This window comes from Gadus morhua, chromosome 17 (assembly GCF_902167405.1).
Source record: "Gadus morhua chromosome 17, gadMor3.0, whole genome shotgun sequence".
In the NCBI taxonomy this organism is placed as follows: domain Eukaryota; kingdom Metazoa; phylum Chordata; class Actinopteri; order Gadiformes; family Gadidae; genus Gadus; species Gadus morhua.
In genome coordinates this window covers 836,090-856,165 of record NC_044064.1, presented here as the reverse complement: position 1 = coordinate 856,165, position 20,076 = coordinate 836,090, and the positions used below count along the sequence as shown (strand labels likewise).

Sequence of the window (20,076 nt, the reverse complement as noted above, 5' to 3'; positions counted from 1 at the left end):
TCCGACCAATGAGAAGGAGTCTCGTGAACCAGGTGATCAGGCTGTCCAACAGGAAGCCAGGACATTCGTCCTATATCTTGTTGGATGTTTTAATTGGCATGTATAGGCCTGGTTATGGTGGTATATCTGTTGTGTTTCTGTGTGTATCCCTCTCTCATGATGCAGAACCCAAGTACAAAGGCTTGAGAAACCAGGGCTCCACCGACTACCTGAACAGCGTGCTTCAAGTGCTCTTCATGACCAAAGAATTCAGAGACGCTGTCCAAAGGTTTGTTGTGTTTCGGTCCTCCTAACCGCTCTACCCCGGCTCTACCTCTGTCCCTACAGGCCTACCCTCATATATCATTAACCTTCGGTCATCTCGTCTCCAAAACAGGGAATACTGTAAAAACTCCCATACCAACTACATTGATGCTCAGCTCAAATCTCTCTTCAGTGGGCTGAAGACCGGTTCGCCCACTACGGAAGACATCATCCAAAGACTTGGGATAGAAAATGGTACGCAAAGAAACCTAAAGAAGAATAGGGAGTGTGTATCCGATGATGTTATCTAAAACCCTTTGTCTCTTCATCCTTCAGTATGGAAGCAGCAAGATGCGGCAGAGTATTTTGAGAAGATGCTAAGTCTGGCCAGTCCTGAGGCCTCAAAGGTTCACCTTCAAAATAAACCCCTCCTGCATGTTGGATTCACTAGGACTGAACACACTCCAAGTCTCTGTACTATTGTGTACATTGGGCAATTGATAGTGTGTGTGTGTGTGTGTGTGTGTGTGTGTGTGTGTGTGTGTGTGTGTGTGTGTGTGTGTGTGTGTGTGTGTGTGTGTGTGTGTGTGTGTGTGTGCGCGTGCGTGCGTGTACAGCTTTTCCATGGAAGGTTAATTCACCGCACGTCATGTTCGTGTGGCGTAAGCACTGATGAACACAATTCATTTTGGACTCTGAATCTCCCGATTAACAATACCCACACTGGAGTTTATAACGTGGTAAGCAACCTGCAGACTTTAGTATAACCTAGAGAATTAGAGTGCAAAAAGGAGTCTACCCACAGCAGAGTTACGGTTATAATTGTACTATTGTATTCTGTGGTTGTGATTTGAGATAATATTTTGTCTGTGCCTTTCATAGGAAGACGGGTTGAAACGATTTTTCAGCCAATCAAAGTTAACCGGAGACAACCAAGTGTACTGTGATAAGTGTGAGGCCAAAGCAGACACCACTACTGTAAGTAACAACACTACTGACTGAATGTACCACCATCTTAACAGAGAGGCTTTGACTCGGCTCCTCCCCTTTTCTTATTCTGTGATGTCGTTAGGAATGTGATGTAGAACTCTATCCAAAGGTTCTTGTGCTGCTGCTCAAGAGATTTGAGTTCAGCTACTACGAAATGGACTACGTGAAAAACGACTGCCCTGTGGATGTTCCTCTGGACATTGAAATGCCAAAGGTACAACGCACGCACACACAGATTTGCATGGACACACACACACTCACAAACACAAACACACACACACACACACACAAAAGCACACACACACACACACACACACACACACACACACACACACACACACACACACACACACACACACACACACACACACACACACACACACACACACACACACAAAAGCACACACACACACACACACAAAAGCACACACATTCCCGGACAGAGACTGAACCCTAAAGAAAACATTGAAAACGAGTGCATATAAAGTCAACTCATGCCCCTCTGATGGTGACTGAAGGGCAGGCTATGGTGCCACCCTGTGGCCATGATGGGTAGTAGCAGTAGTGCGGGACGCAGGGTGCAGCCAGTGTCACTTCAAACAGGTGCAGAGGCCTGTCAATCCTCCTGCTTATGCCTTCCTCATTGTGGTCTCTTTGTCCCTGTTCAGGGCGTGAGCTATGAGCTCTATGCCACCGTGGACCATGTGGGGGACCTGAGGGGGGGCCACTACACAGCCACCATCCAGCCTCCAGACGACGGGGGCTGCTGGTACGACTTCAACGACTCCAGAGTTACACCGGTAAGTCTGGCGTCTCTTTGGCAGACACTGGCTATCGTCTAATATTCATATCCTTTTCAGTTCTCGTAATGTGTTAGTATAACTGTAATCCTTATACTATCCACAGAAAAACAACTTTAATCCAGAAAGGTATTTGCAGACTTTTTTAAATACCTTTAAATTGCTGTGACTCGATGCTTCGTTCCTGTGGATTATGAACATTATTCTGATCCCCTTCCTCACAGGAGCCAGAACGGCTATCTCCTTTTTTACAGAAAGAGAGAAAGACAAAGTAAGTTTGGAAACCAGGTCCACGACAAATCTCCCATGAAATATACTTTGGACAAAAGTTGATCTAACCATCTTCTACTTCTTCTTCCTCTTCCTCTTCCTCTTCCTCTTCTTCTTCTCCTCCAGTTAGTGATTCACCTCAGGAGCACCACCACGGGTCGTCTGTGGACCCGGTCGAGTCGGAGACCAATCAGAACAACGCTGACGATGGCAACGCTGATCTTACTAAGCGTGTTGATCTTGAGAGAGGTGATGATGTCAGGAAGGGGGTTGATGATCCTGAGAGTGTTGAGGTTAAGAGAGATGATGATGTCAGGGCGGGGGTGGATGTCCTTGAGGGTGGTGAGGTCACAGGAGGTGATGAGGTCACAGAGGGGGTTGATGTTCCTGAGGGTGGTGAGGTCACAGGAGGTGATGAGGTCACAGAGGGGGTTGATGTCCCTGAGCGTGTTGAGGTCACAGGAGGTGATGAGGTCACAGAGGGGGTTGATGTCCCTGAGCGTGTTGAGGTCACAGGAGGTGATGAGGTCATGGGGGGGGTTGATGTCCCTGAGCGTGTTGAGGTCACAGGAGGTGATGAGGTCACAGAGGGGGTTGATGTCCCTGAGCGTGTTGAGGTCACAGGAGGTGATGAGGTCAGGGCGGGGGTTGATGTCCCTGAGCGTGGTGAGGTCACAGGAGGTGATGAGGTCAGGGCGGGGGTTGATGTCACTGAGCGTGGTGAGGTCACAGAAGGTGATGTCGTGGCGGGGGACCCTCAAACATTGGAGAGTGCGAGGTTAGACGGGAAGGGTGGCGAGCGCATTAAGAGAGATGAAGAGCTTCCGACCAATGAGATGGACTCTCGCAAACCAGGTGATCAAGCTGGCCAACAGGAAGCCAGCGGCACTGCCCCACCGCTCAGCGATCTGGAGGGCGTTGTTACCGAGAGGTGGAGGGGGGAGGAGGGGCAGACGGAGGGCGGAGTAATACAGAAGACTGACGACGATGGCAACGCTGACCACGATAGTGGTGGTGATGACCACCACACTACACCCTCCTCCTCTGAGCCATTGGATGAACGGCCAGTGTCGGCGGGGAGCAGTGGCGTCACGGGAGGTGATGATGCCATGGAGTGTGGGGATGTCAGGACAGGTGATGAGGTCGGGGCGGGGGACCCTCTACTAAGGGGAATGGAGAGGTTAGACCGTAAGGGTGGCGAGCGCAGGACAACAGCTGTAGAGGTTCCGACCAATGAGAAGGAGTCTCGTGAACCAGGTGATCAGGCTGTCCAACAGGAAGCCAGCGGCACCGGCCCAATGGTCAGCGGTCCAGAGGGCGGGGTTAACGAGAGGAGGAGGGGCCAGAGGGAAAGTATGGAGCTTATGGAAGGCTTTGAGGAGGGGGAGACGGAGGGCAGAGTAATACAGAAGAAAGGTAGAAAAGTCTTTCACATTCCAAACTGTCTCTCCCTAAGTGGAATGTGTTTGAGCTCTAGGCCGAGATTGGCAAAGCGTAAACAGAGACTGGGAAGTATGGTTGACATAGGTGTCAAAGATAAAAAATCTATTAAAAAGAGAGAAAAGAAGAATAGCTTTATGGCATTCAATAAGCAGACCTCGGATACAGAATAAAAGCCAGTTTAAACATTCCGGTTTTGCATGTATTTGAACGTTGTGCCAGGTTGCAGGATCCAAAGCTGAATTGTGCCTTGGTTAGTGAAGTTAAGCTAGTTAGTAAAATGAAAGGGCATCAGCTGTGTTTTTTTTGGGGACACTATCCCTTTTTAACATGTTGACCGGCACGATGATTACTATTAAAACCTCGACTATGTTTAATCAGTAATTTTTTTAATCAATCTGGTGTTTTGTTCTGCTTTCATTTTTTGGGTGTGCTGTTTGTTAGACATGGCCCAAAATAAGCAAAGATAATAAGCACTTTTAGTGTGCTTAGATATTCACATGAAGGACAAAATATGGGAAATAACGCTTTATAATTATATGGTCATTGTGAAATACTTATTTTGGGGGGCTGTCGATGAATAAAAAATAACTTTTCAATCGCACAATTTACTGGTCGTGAATCATTGCTTTTCTTTTGAAGCATAAAAAATGGATTTATAAATGTGGAATCATTTAAAACTATACTGTACGATGTGAGAGAGCTAGCATGATTTGAAATTAGCTTCTCTTCGGAGTTCCGTTTAACTCCTCCCCCACCCTTCAGGACTCCCTGCCCCCACCCCTCGACACAGAGCCGTGCACGAGCGCTAATGCTGCTTACGGCTTAACGCCTCGTGCCCACTGCACCGTCAGTCAACGGACGTGGGAAGGCGTGGCTGACGGATGGGGGAGTAGTCTTTGCAGATGCATCCGTCAGCCAATCAAATCGGTTCGCCGGGTTCTTCCCGCTTCTTCCTGCTTGTTGCGAGGCAAGATGACCCGCTTTCCCGCTTTCCAGTATCGTCAGAGCCCGAGTCGCGTCACAGTGCTTACATTTGCATACGCGATCTGATTGGATGACGGAACCGTCGCTGCCGAAAAAGTTGAACATTTTTCAACTTTCTGACGGTGGCGAACGCTCCAACTGAACGGACGGATCCACAATGCATTGCGCGTCCGTCCCCATTCAAAGTCAATGGGCAACGGACAACTGACGGAGGCAGTGGGCACGGGGCGTAACGCCTCGTGCCCACTGCACCGTCAGTCAACGGACGTGGGAAGGCTTGGCTGACTGATGGGGGAGTAGTCTTTGCAGAGGCATCCGTCAGCCAATCAAATCACTTCGCCGGGTTCTTCCCGCTTCTTCCTGCTTGTTGCGAGGCAAGATGACCCGCTTTCCCGCTTTCCAGTATCGTCAGAGCCCGAGTCGCGTCACAGTGCTTAAATTTGCATACGCGATCTGATTGGATGACGGAACCGTCGCTGCCGAAAAAGTTGAACATTTTTCAACTTTCTGACGGTGGCGAACGCTCCAACTGAACGGACGGATCCACAATGCATTGCGCGTCCGTCCCCATTCAAAGTCAATGGGGATCAGTCAACGGACGGAGGTAGTGGGCACGGGGCGTTAGGCGGCTGCTTGCTTCAGCGTTGGTGTTACGTTGTTGCGCAAAATGTACTCAAAGCAATTCATGCTCCCTTTTAGGTTGCGCGTGTTGCGCGTGTTGCCAAGCAATTTACCGCCAGAACAGTAGGTGGAGTAATATGTGGAGTAAAGTTTTTCGTTGAAGACGACCTCGAGAATGACGTCTTTGTCTGTGGGAGTCGTTGGTTTGTTTATGTGCCAGATCGTGTGGTAGGTGGCGGTATGAAAACAGGAAATGTGATACTCCAGACAGGAAGTAGTAACCAGACCAGCAGACCAATCACAGCCTTGCAGGCTGCGCGGCTCGCGTAAAAGCTTACGTAAAAAATGACGCATGTCTAGAAAAATCGCCCGACGCACGCAAGACGTGAGAAGTCGCGCAAGGGGCGCGCAAGGGCCTCTTGCGCTTGCGCTTACGCTTACGTAACTGAGCATAAATCGGCCTTTACTTCAACGGCAACCATTGCGTCACTTTTCAGGCCATTCAACTCCCTCAGCTGTCGCCATCGCTGAAAAGCGAATCCAATATTTATTCTCGTTTTTCCTCGAGCATTCTCCGACTTTTTTTTTGTTGCTGCCTTTTCATTTTCTGTCTTTCCTTTTCTTGCCTTTTTAAAAGGATGAACCGGGGCAAGTAATGGTGGCAGTGGTAACTTCTGTTTTTTTTCTTCCATTGTGTTAACGTTGTCGGCTCACTAGGTCTAGTCCACTGTCATGAACTACTATGACAACAACGCTTTCTTTGCCCTCCGTGAACGCGCTCAGGCCGGCTCAGGCTCGTACACAGAGGGGAGAGAACGCGCAGGCTTGTGATTGGTTCTTTAGATTCGGGTACAGTGTCTCCGATTGGTAAGCATTTTAACAGGTTTATAGCAGATACAGAATTCGGTTTTTTTTCGCTTCTTTTTCATTGCCCATAAGTTATTTATTGCTCTCAGGATGTAAAAACCAATTTCAACAACATATTAAAAAAGTGCTTACCACTGGAATCGTACAATATGCCTTTAATTAACGAAACTGCTCGTCTGCTCCCTACACTGGGTCTTCGGCCGTCCACTACAGGGGACATGTCCAGAACCTCCGTCCTGGTCCTTTTCTCACTTCCGCCAGGCTGGGGTTGCCTGACGCGCGGTGCGTGCGCAGACCTTTATGGAAAGCCAAGAAGGCCACAAACTGTCCCTAGAACGGCGCGGTAAAAGGGCTAAACTGCAAGAAAACCATACGGAATCCGTGCGGTTTGGCAGGAATTCCGTACGGAATCCGTACGGTTTTTGCATACCTAATAGCCGCGGCTATTAGTTATGCGCTCCGGCTATTAGGTATGCAGAACGAGCCCCTCCCTCTTTTTGCTTGACCACTAAGTTTGAAGGCTGCCTAACCAATCAGGGAAAAGAAATACCAGACCAAACGCATTGTCGAGACGAGAGCTGCAGTGCCTCCATGTTTCGCCGTAACATAAAGCTGTGTTGTCTTTAGGCTACTAGTTTCACTACAATGTAATTACCACCACCAGCTAGTGGAAAATACATTTGTGTCTAATACAGTGATATATTTGTATATGTTAGGCTATATATTGAGATGGCAGTGTGCGAAATACCCGTCAATATCTGGGGATGTCCTCATCCCCAGATTGTTGGCATCATTCTTTTTTTTTTTTTTATATATATATATATATACTTTATTGTAGGATCATTTGTTATTCTGATGAGTTATTTTTACATTGACATCATCCTACAAACATTTTTTTTTTTTTATATATATATATATATATTTATTTAAATGTAAACAATATAAATAAATGGATAAGTAACAAAATAAAATAAAAAAATAGGTAAATAAATAGAAAAAATAAATAAATAAACAAAACAAATCAATACTAGATATAAAAAAAGATAATAATAATAATAATAATAATAATAATAAGATAATAATAATAATAATAATAAAATAAAAAACACATACAGTATATATATATACACAAGTTAACTCTTCCAGCTCTTCACGACTATCTTCAGAATATTAATAATAATAGTTTAATTATAATCCATATATGTTAACCATTTATTACATCGTTTCAAAAACTCAATTTCTAGATTTCTAGTTATATAGATTATTCTTTCCATTTCTTTTTTTTTAGCCTCTAGGTCCTGCAGGCAACACTTCTGAGGGGCCTTGTCTAATTACAGTCCATTTTGAAAAAAAAAATTCTCTAAGGGCTAGAAATCCAAATCGCATACGTCGTTCTCGGGGCCCCGGGAAATGTGTGCAAACATTTTGGCATCTATAGCTATCTCGAAAAGGTGGGGAAAGGGGCGTGACCTCCAATAGTAGAGTTTTTTTCATCCCACATTTTTTGCGGGATGGAGGTGTACATTTGTGGCTTAAGGTGTGTAGACACTGCTGGCCTGTGGCCACGTTTTTGAAGTCTGGGGTCAAAAGTTCAAAAGGAGCCGGCACCACGCTGCTTATGAGATAACAAAAAGTTTATGTGCATTTCTCTCATAACTTTTTGTCACTATTAAAGAGAGGCCTGATTCTCAGATATGCATGTTGGATGGCTGTAGGTCTGGGAAGAACTTCAGGACAAAATCTGCTTGTGGACAGTAGGGGTGTACACTAGACATAAATAGGAAGCACACTCAGGAGGAGGAATGACCTCCAGGGCCGACACTGGCCCTGGAGGAGGTTATACAAGAAAAAACAACGGTGGGCCTCTTCATAACTGATTTATATATTTTTGTAATTCAATAATGTAATATATATATATATATATATATATATATATATATGTAGATATATTTTTGTAGAAACCTTCGTTTTTGGTGCACCCCCACGTACTTGGTGCCCTACTGCGTACTCTGCGTATAGGGAGCGGAGGGCCTTCCCGTCAGCCACTATTTTACGTTCTCGGGGTGAGTCTGTGTTGAAAGGTCTGTCGACGACACATTGACGTTGTTTATCTGACCAACGTCAAAACGTCAGAGGCAAAACCCATACAAACACCATAACCAGAATTCACAAAAGATAAAAAAGTACAAATGTGAAAGCAAGTATAGAATAAGACTCATACAGCTGAACCAGGTAATGAAGAATGAGTAACAAATGCATATCAATTAGCTGTCACTATGTAGAACCCGTTGAGGCGGAGGTTAAAAACCTATGATGGTAGAAAAAAACATTTGCGGCTTTCCTGCAATACATTCGCGGATCCTCTAGGGGTCCCTGAAACCCCGTGAACTAAGTGAACGCAACAGACTCGTCTTCAGTCGGAAGTGAAAGAATATAATTGAATCCCTACGTCTCATTCAAGTCACATACCGAAAGTGAAACTAAACCGCTGCGTAACAATGCAGTCTCCATTCAAACAAACGATGGCAGACATGTATTTTGGTCTTTAGCCTTGCCTGTGGCATTATTCTGTAGATGATCATGCCTCTTATCGTACCAATTATATCTAAACTGGAGTTTTGATTATGTGATGGAGGCTACTCTCACTTACTAGTGGAGGTTAATGTCAACAGAGATTGCTGGCCTAAAACATGGTCTCACGCAGAATGAGTTTCGCTTCTTATTGACAACATGAGTGACTCGGGTACACTGGAATGTTGTGGAACGCCTCTTTCTTTATATGACTCATTCTCTTCTACTTTGCTCGCTATCTTCAAACTATGGCTGCACATAATCAATGATACAATCTTGATCTACTGTGCACGCTATCTTCAAACTATGGCTTCTAAATAGGCAATTTCTAGGGTGGCATGTTGTATCTTAAAGTTGACATATTATACCACCAGGTGCGAGTGTGATTAGCCATTACAATCCGTTTTGTCGTCACACCTGCTGGTATAATATGTCACCTTTAATTATTTTACATAATAATGATCAGTGGGGTGCCACCATACCATTCCAATTTTTCTTTTTTATTGCCATAACAATAAGGCACAGTGTCGACAACATGAATGATAAATCAAATACACCGTTATTATCTCTTCCATATTGGCATGGCGGTCTGCCTCGGTGCGATGCCGCTGCTGCAGGCTATGAAATAGCAGCTGGTCTGAAGGCACTGCCCGGTGAGCTTCAGACACACGAAGCAGAACCCCACCTGGCAGCGTGGGCACACGATGTTCTTGCAGCCGGTCTTGTCGTGCTCCACTTTTATGCCACAGGTGGGGCAGGCCCTGATGGAAGGGCAGGGCCCCACCCCCGCCACCCGGGACAGTGTGATGGCGCCACACCCTTTCAGCAGCTCCAGATCCTTGTCTGAGCAGTCGTCGTTGTCACAGCGGTCGCTGCGCGGCACCCTCCCCTTCCAGGGCTTCAGACACTGCCAGCAGAACTGCTTGGTGGGCTTACTGCTTTCCTCACAGATAGTGCATTGGAAACAGAGATTGTCTAAGGCCTGTCGTTCCACGTAGGTTTTACAGCCAGGGCACTGTTTGGGAACACAGGAAGCAGAATATTTCTAGCATATAGTTCAAATTTTAGGGCCCCTTCCTATACAGACACATTATCAGGATACTCACTGCTTTGAATTTGGCAACAACTATACGGGCAAGTTCTTTCTCGAAATGGTCCATCTCCTCAACGGTCAACAGAGCAAAGCGACGGACCTCTTGATAAGACCATTCGGCGCCACACATTGCGCCATCTGGCTGAACGGCTGGGCAAGTAAATTTGGACTGCCCCTGTGTGACAGTACAATACAGCACTACTTTAGGAAAACTTTTACATATTCTAGGACAAAATTCATTATTTTATGCATAGAAAACATTGTTAGTCTACAATACATAATTGTACCTATTCCTTTCCATGTCTCGTTATTATAAGTAACTTAATGTCTTAATGTGTTTTGTTGGGCCACCGTCACCATGACTCTGAATTCGCCCCTGTTGTGAAATAAACACGAATACGAAGTCATTACCTTGCTGAGCAAACTGCGGCACCATCCTGTCAGAGATCCTGGCGTGACGGCGTGACCGCACGACATCTCTGCTCTGCAAGACTCGTCCTCTGGTGTTGATGCAGAGGGAGGAAGAAACAACGGTTCAAACAAAGTCAATCGATACCAGACTCCCTTATGGAGGCTTCACAATCAAAGCCGTTTACATTTCTAACAGGTGGTATGAAAAAGACTAGTTATAGTCGAACATTAGACATACTTTACATGCTTTACCGGTGATGTTACCGTTGCGAGCTCATCAGTGTAATGTTGCAGGAATTTGTTCTATAATCTGTGGGGTGCCATTTGTAAACCTTTGGTGCTGAAAAACGTGATACACTTTTCCCGAATTTAGCTCAAGCTTTGCTTTATTTTTCCACGATTTAGCAAGTAAACATCCCTCCAAAACCCACTGCAATTTTTCATTTAACTTTTCACTTATAAGAATTATACGTTGAATCTTAAGCTTATATGTAAATAAGGGACATTTTATGTGTGTGAAAAAGTTAAAATGAAAATGGCAGTGCAATTTGGGGGGGGGAAGCTCGAGCTAAATCTGAAACATTTGTAACGTTTCTGAGCAGCAAAGGTTTATAAACGGCAACCAATAATAATCTCTGATATGTTGCAGTAGGCTTGGGCGTCAGGTCATAGGATATTGTTTAACCGGTATGCCCTCGATCAAACAAAACGTGTTCACTGTTACTTACGATATGGGTCGATCACGTCCGGTCTGTCGACGAATTTGAATGACGAATCTGACGGATCATAAGCCTTTTCCACGCTAATTTTGTTCGGTTCTATACCGTGGCCTCTTACTCTCTGTCTCATAAAGGAGTACCTTGAGCTTGGCGGATCGCAGAACTGTCTTCTGGTTTCACTTTCTAAACCTGGAAATATGACCAGTGGGGAGGATGTCAATACAGCACCTGAGGGTGTTAATGGTTGATGTATTCTAATGCACGTCAAATCCCACACCTTTGGAGTTCCCAAATACCTTTAAATCAGACCATGCGAATGCTTTTAAACGTAGAAAAGCATGATTTTCTAAATAAGAAATTGCTAGGGTGGCATGCTTTTTTCAATTGATTTAAAAAGAATTGCGTAGGCAAAGAAATTCCCATTACTATGTTTAACAGAGCATCTGCAACGGTCTGTTACATAGTAGTGTTCTGTTATGGAGACCACTGAAGGCTTGTATGGACCAATCAGAAACAAGTCTTCAACAAATTTGTGTAATCAACGTGAAGAATATGTCTCTACCTGATCCAGCAAACTGCGACGCCGCTCTGAGCCGCAGTCTCCGCCTGATCGAGGCTTCAAAATAAAAGCATTGCGGTTTACAAGTTTAAATACACAAAAGTTTCATAATTATAAGGGATGTTTGAATACTGAATTCAGAACACGGTACGGTCTGACTTTGACCCGTAACGATGACTTATGCCCCGTTTCCACTGGCGGGTACGCTTCGGACCCAGTTGCCTAGCGACACGCACAACCACGCCCCTTTTCCTCGGACGGCGATCTCGCCATCTCGGTTGAACACAGTGGCGACCGAGCGAAATTCCGAGACAGAATTCAAGATGGCTGCGCCCATTGTGACTTGAAGTATGAACTGTTTTCATTGTGCTTGGACCACTTTGGTGGTTTAAATGGTAATTTCAATGACTCGTATTACTGCAATACCTTACTGCGTCCGTATCTCTGCCTATGTACACAAATATATTGTATTTTTGTACAGCACTTTGGTCAACTACTGTTGTTTTAAATGTGCTATATAAATAAACTTCGGTCGCCTGGTCCTCTGCCAATGCTACCGTGACAACAGCTTTCCGGGTGGCGTCCATGTTTTCCTCCAACGACCGAGCGAAATAATATAACGCTTGAAGTGTGGGCGTGGCATCAGATCCGAGATCCGAGTCGGTTCGCAGAGAATACTCGAACGCACCATTAATACGGCTCGGTCCGGACCACGCCCACTTTTCGCCCTCACTACTGGGCTGAGGCGTGCTGGGTCCGAAGCGTGCCCGCCATTGGAAAAGCGCCATTAGTCATCTGGTCTGGTGACACAATTAAGAGTGGTGTCTCCCCGATCATATCTTTTCTCCCTTGGGTGCTTCTCGCTCATTTTATTTGTATTAATTTTAATTTATATTCTCACCAGTTTCTTCTTCTAATTAGAGATTTGCTGCAAAAAGCTAATATAACTGTACCTGCTTGATCCCTTTTTCTATTAAAATAAGTCATTTGTTGTTACTTTGAAGGAATATAAATGGATATTATAGTTAAATCATTAAATGCATTACTAATTGGTTCTTTGTGGAATTTAAGAGAAAAGGAAAAGATTTGTACACTCATAAGAATTTGTGCAGTCCTATTATATTAATGTCGCGTATTTTAGCTCCTCCTATCTGAGTGTTGATGTGTCCCTGAGCAAGACACTTAACCCTGACGAGCTGGCTTTCGCCTTGCATGGTTGACTCTGCCGTCGGTGTGTCAATGTGTGTATCAACCGATGTAAGTCGATTGGATAAAAGCGTCTGCTAAATGCCCTAATTGTAATTGACTATTGCAATAATCAATGGAAAACCATCAGGTCGTCTGATCACCATCAGTTATTCTGATCACCATGTTGATCACAGACGTGTGTTGAACTCCATAAGACCCAAGGGTCATCTCGTCGTCCACCAGCACATTGGTTGCGAAGCTCAGGCGGATGTTGTCCATGCCGTACCCTGGAAATCGACGATATAATGTATAATAATATAATATATATATAATAATTAGTGGTGGGCATAGATTATTTTTTTAATCTAGATTAATTCCAAAATTAATCTGAAAATTGTAGAATAAATTAATATAATTTATAATGGAGTTAATTTGCTAAAAATGTACTTAACATTTTTAGTCAGTTAATCATTTACATATTTATGTTACACAATTATTACATATTTACATGTTTACATATTTAACACAGTCAGGATATTCTGTTGAATCTGCCTCTCTGATTCCCTCAGTCCCTCAGTTTACCTCAGTCTAAATTCTAGCTTCTGATTGGTTAGCTCAGTCACGTGATGGGTCCGAACAAGGAAGTGTTTGATAATAGACCAATGCCGATATTTTTTTTATCGCGCGATAAAAGTTTTGCGTTAACGTAGCCGTTAACGCCAATAACGGCCCACCACTAATAATAATATAATAACATATAATAATAATAATAAAAATAATAATAGATCAAATTTATGTAGCGCTTTTCCCAGTGCTCAAAGACGCTTCACAATGGCTTCATAAGCTAAATCATTAGAAGAAAAAAAAGGAAAAGCTAAACAAAACATACGTAAACAAAACAAAAGTTTAAAGGTTTAAAGCAAGGTTGGAAAGGTGCGTTCTAAGGGCAGTTTTGAAAGATGAAAGAGTGTTGGCATTGTGGATGTCATTGGGTAGGCCATTCCAAAGGGCGGGGGTGGTTGCAGCAAAGGCTCTGTCTCCCCAGGATCGGAGGTTGGACCTGATGGGGTGCAGGAGTATGGCATCGGCGGACCTGAGACAACGGGTAGGGGTATGGCGGTGGAGATCAGAGAGGGAGGGGGGCGCCAGGTTGTTGAGGGCTTTGAAGGTGATGAGTAGTATTTTGAAATCAATCCGATATTTGACGGGAAGCCAGTGGAGGTCTTGGACGACAGGGGTGATGTGGTCTGAGCGGCGGGCGGATGTGAGCATACGGGCTGCAGAGTTTTGAACACATTGCCGTTTATTAAGTAAGTGTTTTGATGAGCCGTATAGGATGGAGTTACAGTAATCAAGGCGGGATGAAATGAATGCGCGGACCAGAGTTTCGGCGGCTGGGAGTAATAGGGAGGGACGGAGACGAGTGATGTTCCTGAGGTGGAAGAAGGCTGTTTTGGTAATCTGGTTCATATGGGGGAGGGATGAGAGGGTGGGGTCAAGGATGATACCTTAGATGTGGATGTGAGTGGAGGGGGCGACAATGGAACCATCAGTATTAAGTGAGAAGTCCTGGGTGGGGCGGGTGAGGGAGTTTAGGCCAATGATGAGGATTTCTGATTGCAATTTAATTTGAGGAAGTTGTGTTGCATCCAAGTTGGTGGTGTGACAGGTGCAATGGGTGGCTGCAGCGATGGTGTTGGTGGAGAGGTAGATCTTAGTGTCATCAGCGTAACAGTGAAAATGGAGGCCATGTAGGCGTCGCTGAGGTCAAGGAGGATGAGGATGGAGAGGGAACTAGTAGGTTCGTAGAGGTTATCGTAGTCGAGGTGCGATTTTAACTCTCCTTCTGATAGGAAGGAGAGGTTGGTGATGGGTCGGAAATTGCTGAATGTTTCAGGGTCAAGTCCAGGTTTTTTTAGTTGGGGGGTGACAGCAGCTAGTTTGAGGGCGGGGGCACTAGGCCAGTGGACAGAGAGGAGTTTATAACTGAGGTGATCAGGGGCAAGAGTGAGGGGAGACAGGCCATGGCTAGGGTGGAGGGGATGGGCTCCAGGATGCAGGGAGATGTTTTCATGCCAGTGAGTATGGCAGATAGGTCTGCTGGGGTGATTTCAGTGAATGAGGAGAGTGGGTGAATGGTGTTGGTGGAGGTTCCGGAGAAGAGACAGTGGAGGTGGAGGTGTCGGTCAGTTGGCTGTGTATATTGTCTACTGTTATTTGGATGTGTGAGAGAAATTAGATGCATTTACTGACAGTAAAGGAGTTGGAGATGGTGTCCAGAGGTTTAAGAAGTTGGTTTTTGATGGAAAAATGAGTCTTGGGATTATTGCTGCCTGATTGTATGATGGAGGAGTAGTAGGTGGAGCGTGCGCTGTTGAGGGCGTCGTTGTAGAGCTGTTGGTGTTGTTAGTAGGCATCTTTGTGGATAATAAGACCGGTTATATTGGTTGATGATTGGTTGATTGAGGTGATGGAGATGATCAGTGTACCAGGGGGTGGAGTGGGTGAAAGAGACAATCTTAGTTTTTATTGGAGCGAGCTGATTGAGACAGGAGGAGAGGGTGTCATTATAGATTGTGACCAGGTCAGTAGGGGAAGCGTTCTGGATGAGGGCGGAGTCAGGGATGGTATCGGCCAAGAGGGAGGAGAGAGATGTGGGTAGGATTGATTTGAGATTGCGGAAAGTTATAGAGCGTTTTTGCTTGACTTGTGGTGTGGGGATAAGAATGTCCATGGTGATAGCCAGGTGGTCGGAGCTGGTGAGGTCGGAGCTTGACAGATTGCTGATGGTGATGCCGGTGGTGCAGACAAGGTCCAGTGTGTGTCCTTTTTTATGATTTGGAAAATCTACAGAGACAGCACACCACAACAAGTCATTCATGAACACATAACACGCACAGTGGTGGATCTCGGGGGTGGCCAGGGATGGCCGGGGCCACCCTAGACTGAATCCTGCCCATCCCATTGGCCACCCTTGTCTTATTTGCATTTTTTTTTTTTATTATTTGCATAATTTGCATTTGCATTTTCAAAGGGACTTTATGCATTAATGTCTGGCTCTTATGTCCACATCTGGTGAACAGATGACCTCTGATATTGTAGAAGCCACAAAGATCATTGAAGAGGTATTCCATTAGCTGTTCGGGCTATGCAAAGAGTCCATTGCCATACCTGTGAGTACAGATACCTGTGAACGAAGCATTTCCACACTCAAACTGGTCAAGACCTATAGGAATGTTAATAGAATTGTGCAAATTATTTTGTAATAAATGCATGGCAATTTTACATTTTCTTTTACAGTGTTAGATCAGAAGGTTGAGTAGGTGTTTTTTATTAAACAGACCTCAGAAGCTGAGACCAACCTGCACTTGTTGTCTTAGAATCTGAGTTCAATCCATACACAAGAGGCCTTTAGAAATGTGACGTTTAAAGAGGTTTTTTTTAAAGGTGTTATTGGGCCCCTAATTCAGTACTTGAAGATGTTCAAGAAATTCAGCCTTGGTTCCAGAAAACTCTGGGCGGGCAAGGCAGAGAAAGGGGGAGGTAGCTTGTCCCTTTTGACGTGGAGGCTAAATTCAAATCGGAGCGTCTGAGCTATATTTACAAAAGCGGAGCAGGATACCTAGTGCTCGCAACTAATGCCATTTCTAGCTTCTAGGGCACCATAGGCAGGCTAGGGGAACTGAAATGAATGTGAGAAAACCTTATAAAGTTTCATTTTCATGCCATGGGACCTGAGTCCCAAAAATGAGTCAGAAATGAGTCTCTGATGAAGTTTTTTTGATAAGAAAAAAAAAGCTCATAGGTAACTTCAAGAAATTGATAAAGTAAACATGTGTTTGACGATTACACCACTGTCTGAATTAATATTATGATGTAGAGTTACAGCGTGTACATGCCTTAAATATTCCCTTAATTTCAAGATGCCTTATATCATATTCAGATTTATGTGCCACCCCAAAATGATCTCTGGTCTCACCCTGGCCACCCAACTGAAAATGTTCTAGCTCCGCCAATGAACACAAAAAAACAAAAAACGTGGCGTATTGTTATTGTGTCGGGCCAATAATCGATAATTGTATTTCAAATGCCATGTAGGCCTACCTGGAAGACGCTCGCCTATCTTCTCCTTGAGCTGCAGCACGGTCATCGCCTTCATCTGTTCTTCAGTGTCACACAGGTCGATGGTCATGTGTTCTCCGTTCAACCCGATCACTATGACTTGGTAGATCTTCCCCATGGTGTTGCATGAGGCAGAATGACCTGACTTAACGTGAGCCCGGTAATTAAAAGGAGACTGAGTTTCACTTTCCTTCTGGTCTGCGGAGTGAAGTCTGTGTTATATTGGTAGTTGTGCGATCAGCTCAGACGACTCACCAGAGAGGAGCAGCGTCGGTATCCGATGTGAAACTGACTTGTGCACTTCTCCATCTTGGATGCATGTCAGTAAAAACCAGACCCGCAAGATGTATGACATTTTTTCGGAGATTTTCAGAATCAGCCTTGAATATGTACTGCAGCATTTCTACAGCTCGATGCTTTTTTCCAATGAGTCCGTCTTTACGGAGATATTCCTGAAACGCATCAAAGGAAAGGGGAAAAGAGGAGCTGTGGAAGGGGCCTAAGATAGAGGGGTGTCTCTCGGATCTTATGAGAATTTAAGGAAAAGAAAAATACTTTTACGCTCATAACCATTTGTCCAGCCCTATTTTAATAATCTCGCGTATTTATCCATTTCCAAATGCAAATCGAAATTGTTGTCAATTGGAAATTGACTATTGGAATAATCAATGGAGGTTCATCAGTTCGTCCTGCCTACGTTAGGCTTGGCTCTTTCAAGTTTCAAGTCTGTTGTTGAACTATTCAAACTATTTGAAATATTCTTGAGCCATTCTTTCACTTTACATTTCGAAGCCAAGCCCGAAAACAACATTCATGTGTTTCATCAGCTGGTGATAGTTAGTTAGGGTGAGGGTTAGTGAGGTATATTCAGAGGATAAAATACGCACTCCAACATCTATGTTTAAATAATAATGAAGCAGAAAAGTTATAGCCCTGATTGTATTAAGTTATTTAGTTGTCTTTATCTTGATAAATATACGTGATATTTCTTCCTAGTATTTATTATTTCACGACATTCCTATTTCTCCTATGGTTAATTAAATTAAGATAAGCCTATTCAAAAATGTCTACATCAGGCCTGCCGTCCCTATCTGTGCATGTAAGGGGATGTCTAGGACTTATCATTTGATAAATGCCAACAGAATTAGCATAATAATAACCTGTTATGTAATATGAAACAAATCAAACCAAATATTGTCCAGGAATTCGGTTAAATGCGTCATTAAGTCATCTTTTATTGTTGTGGAGACATGACTTGAGCAAGTACATAGTCGACGATGACAATGATTCAAATGACCATGAACACCTGAAGAACCATACAGTAGCACAGCGCACGCTGGGTAGGGGGGGGCCACGGGGGGTCGGGGGGCCATGGGGGGCCATGGGGGGCCATGGGGGTCGGGGGTCACTAGAGTTGTCGCTAGAGCTGGACTCCGCCCGGGACCCTCATCACCATCTGGATCACAGACTTGTGTTGAACTCCATAAGAGCCCAGGGTCATCTCGTCGTCATCCAGCACATTAGTGGCGAAGATCAGGCGGATGTTGTCCATGCTGTTCCCTGGAAACCGACACGATATTTGACATTAAGGCACCGGATCAAGGCCAGAACCACAGGCACTGGCTCCTTAGAGAGACAGCACTCCACCACGAATCATTCATGAAAAAGTTACACGCAAAACAGAAAACGTGCCATATTGTTATTGTGTCGGGGCAAGAATCAATAATGTTATTTTAAAGGCCATGTACCTGCCCTCCCTGGAAGACGCTCGCCTATCATCACCTTGAGCTGCAGCACTGTGATCGCCTTCATTTCTTCTTCAGTTTTACACAGGTCGATGGTCATGTTCTCTCCGTTCAACCCGATCACTATCACCTGGTGGATCTTCCCCATGGTGTTGCATGAGGCAGAATGACCTGACTTAACATGAGCATGCTTATTAATACGAGACTCAGAGTCCTCCTTCTGGTCCGCGGAGTGAAGTCAGTGTTATATTGGGGGTTGGGCGCTCAGCTCTGACGACTCACCAGAGAGGAGCAGCGTCGGTATCCGATGTGAAACCAAATTGTGCACATCTCCATCTTGGCTACATGTCAGTGAAAACCAGACCTGCAAGATCTACAAGATTTTTTAAATGGCTTTTATTAGGTTAGTGCATGAAGCGCTCAACTATTGTTTTTAAGTTTTATTCTCACTTTCATTCTTTCATATTCTCTATGATTCTCTATTCCCTTCTTTTAAAATATAATTTTTAACCATGGAAGCAAATTCTCTGACACTTCAACTTCTTCAGACTTTGTAACTTGGTACATTTTTAACCGTCAATCTACGTTCAAACATTTAACAAATCAACACACTTGTATCTTCAACTGTGTTTTTTTTTATAGCATTTAATCCTTTATCACAGTTTAAGGATAATTCCATACCCGTTTAGCATATTTCCATTTGGTCTCAATGACGTTGAGGCTAGAGATTGAAGATGTTATTGATGACGCTCTAGCCCAAGGTGACTATCACAAAAACTAACCATTGCGGACGTCGCAGTGCCTAAACAACATCAAAATTTAACCTAGAAACACAATGTCAAGCTTAAACGGTTATGTTATTTCTAGTTACGCTAAAATGATTAATGATGTGTCCATTTGCACCCCTGGTACAATTATCAGTACATGCTATTTACAGCCCTGGTACAATTTAGGGATGTGAAGAATGTGTCGACTCAACGGTCGATTCTCGACTCGTGCTCTAAACGACTCTAAAAATAGAAATCGATTAATCGGTTTTTTTTTTACTTTTGTTTTTTTTTTACATACAAACTGCTTCAATGTCCTTTACAAAACATTGTAACCCATTTCTGCTTTCAAAATAACCAATTAATCAAAATACAATAAATCCTTCTCTTTTTTTTCAAATGGGAGACGTAGATGTGTTGTTTTTCTAACGGTCACTTCTGTTCTGCTACACCGCTACGTCTCCCAAAAGCGATCTCTTCCTTTGTCCTTTCATGACAATGGCTTCACTTAAAAGTTCGGTGTGGGATAGTTTCACAAAGATTGATGACAGAACAGTTAAATGTAAATTATGCCTCATGAAGTTTGCGTACCATTCGTCCACAACCGTGATGTTCAATCACCTGGCAAGGAGGCATCCCAAGCCTTCCAGCCAGCAAGGCAGCATCGCAAACTTCACGGTGAG

General features: G+C 44.3%; 1 protein-coding gene across 2 annotated transcripts in view; it reads left to right on the top strand.

The window, feature by feature from the left end:
- Positions 1-51: 51 nt before the first annotated feature.
- Positions 52-20,076, top strand: part of LOC115529089 (ubiquitin carboxyl-terminal hydrolase 2-like) — a 34,485-nt gene continuing 14,460 nt past the window's right edge. Inside the window, exons 1-10 of one of the 2 annotated variants that reach the window (XM_030337562.1) lie at positions 56-268; positions 377-498; positions 580-650; positions 861-983; positions 1,126-1,221; positions 1,316-1,447; positions 1,902-2,033; positions 2,140-2,162; positions 2,258-2,304; positions 2,430-4,114. In XM_030337562.1, coding sequence (XP_030193422.1) covers positions 99-268; positions 377-498; positions 580-650; positions 861-983; positions 1,126-1,221; positions 1,316-1,447; positions 1,902-2,033; positions 2,140-2,162; positions 2,258-2,304; positions 2,430-3,916 — 2,403 coding nt within the window. In that variant the 5' untranslated portion in view covers positions 56-98 and the 3' untranslated portion in view covers positions 3,917-4,114. Of the gene's footprint in view, positions 269-376; positions 499-579; positions 651-860; positions 984-1,125; positions 1,222-1,315; positions 1,448-1,901; positions 2,034-2,139; positions 2,163-2,257; positions 2,305-2,429; positions 4,115-20,076 lie in introns of those variants that run through there. The other variant, XM_030337563.1, reaches the window with a different exon arrangement.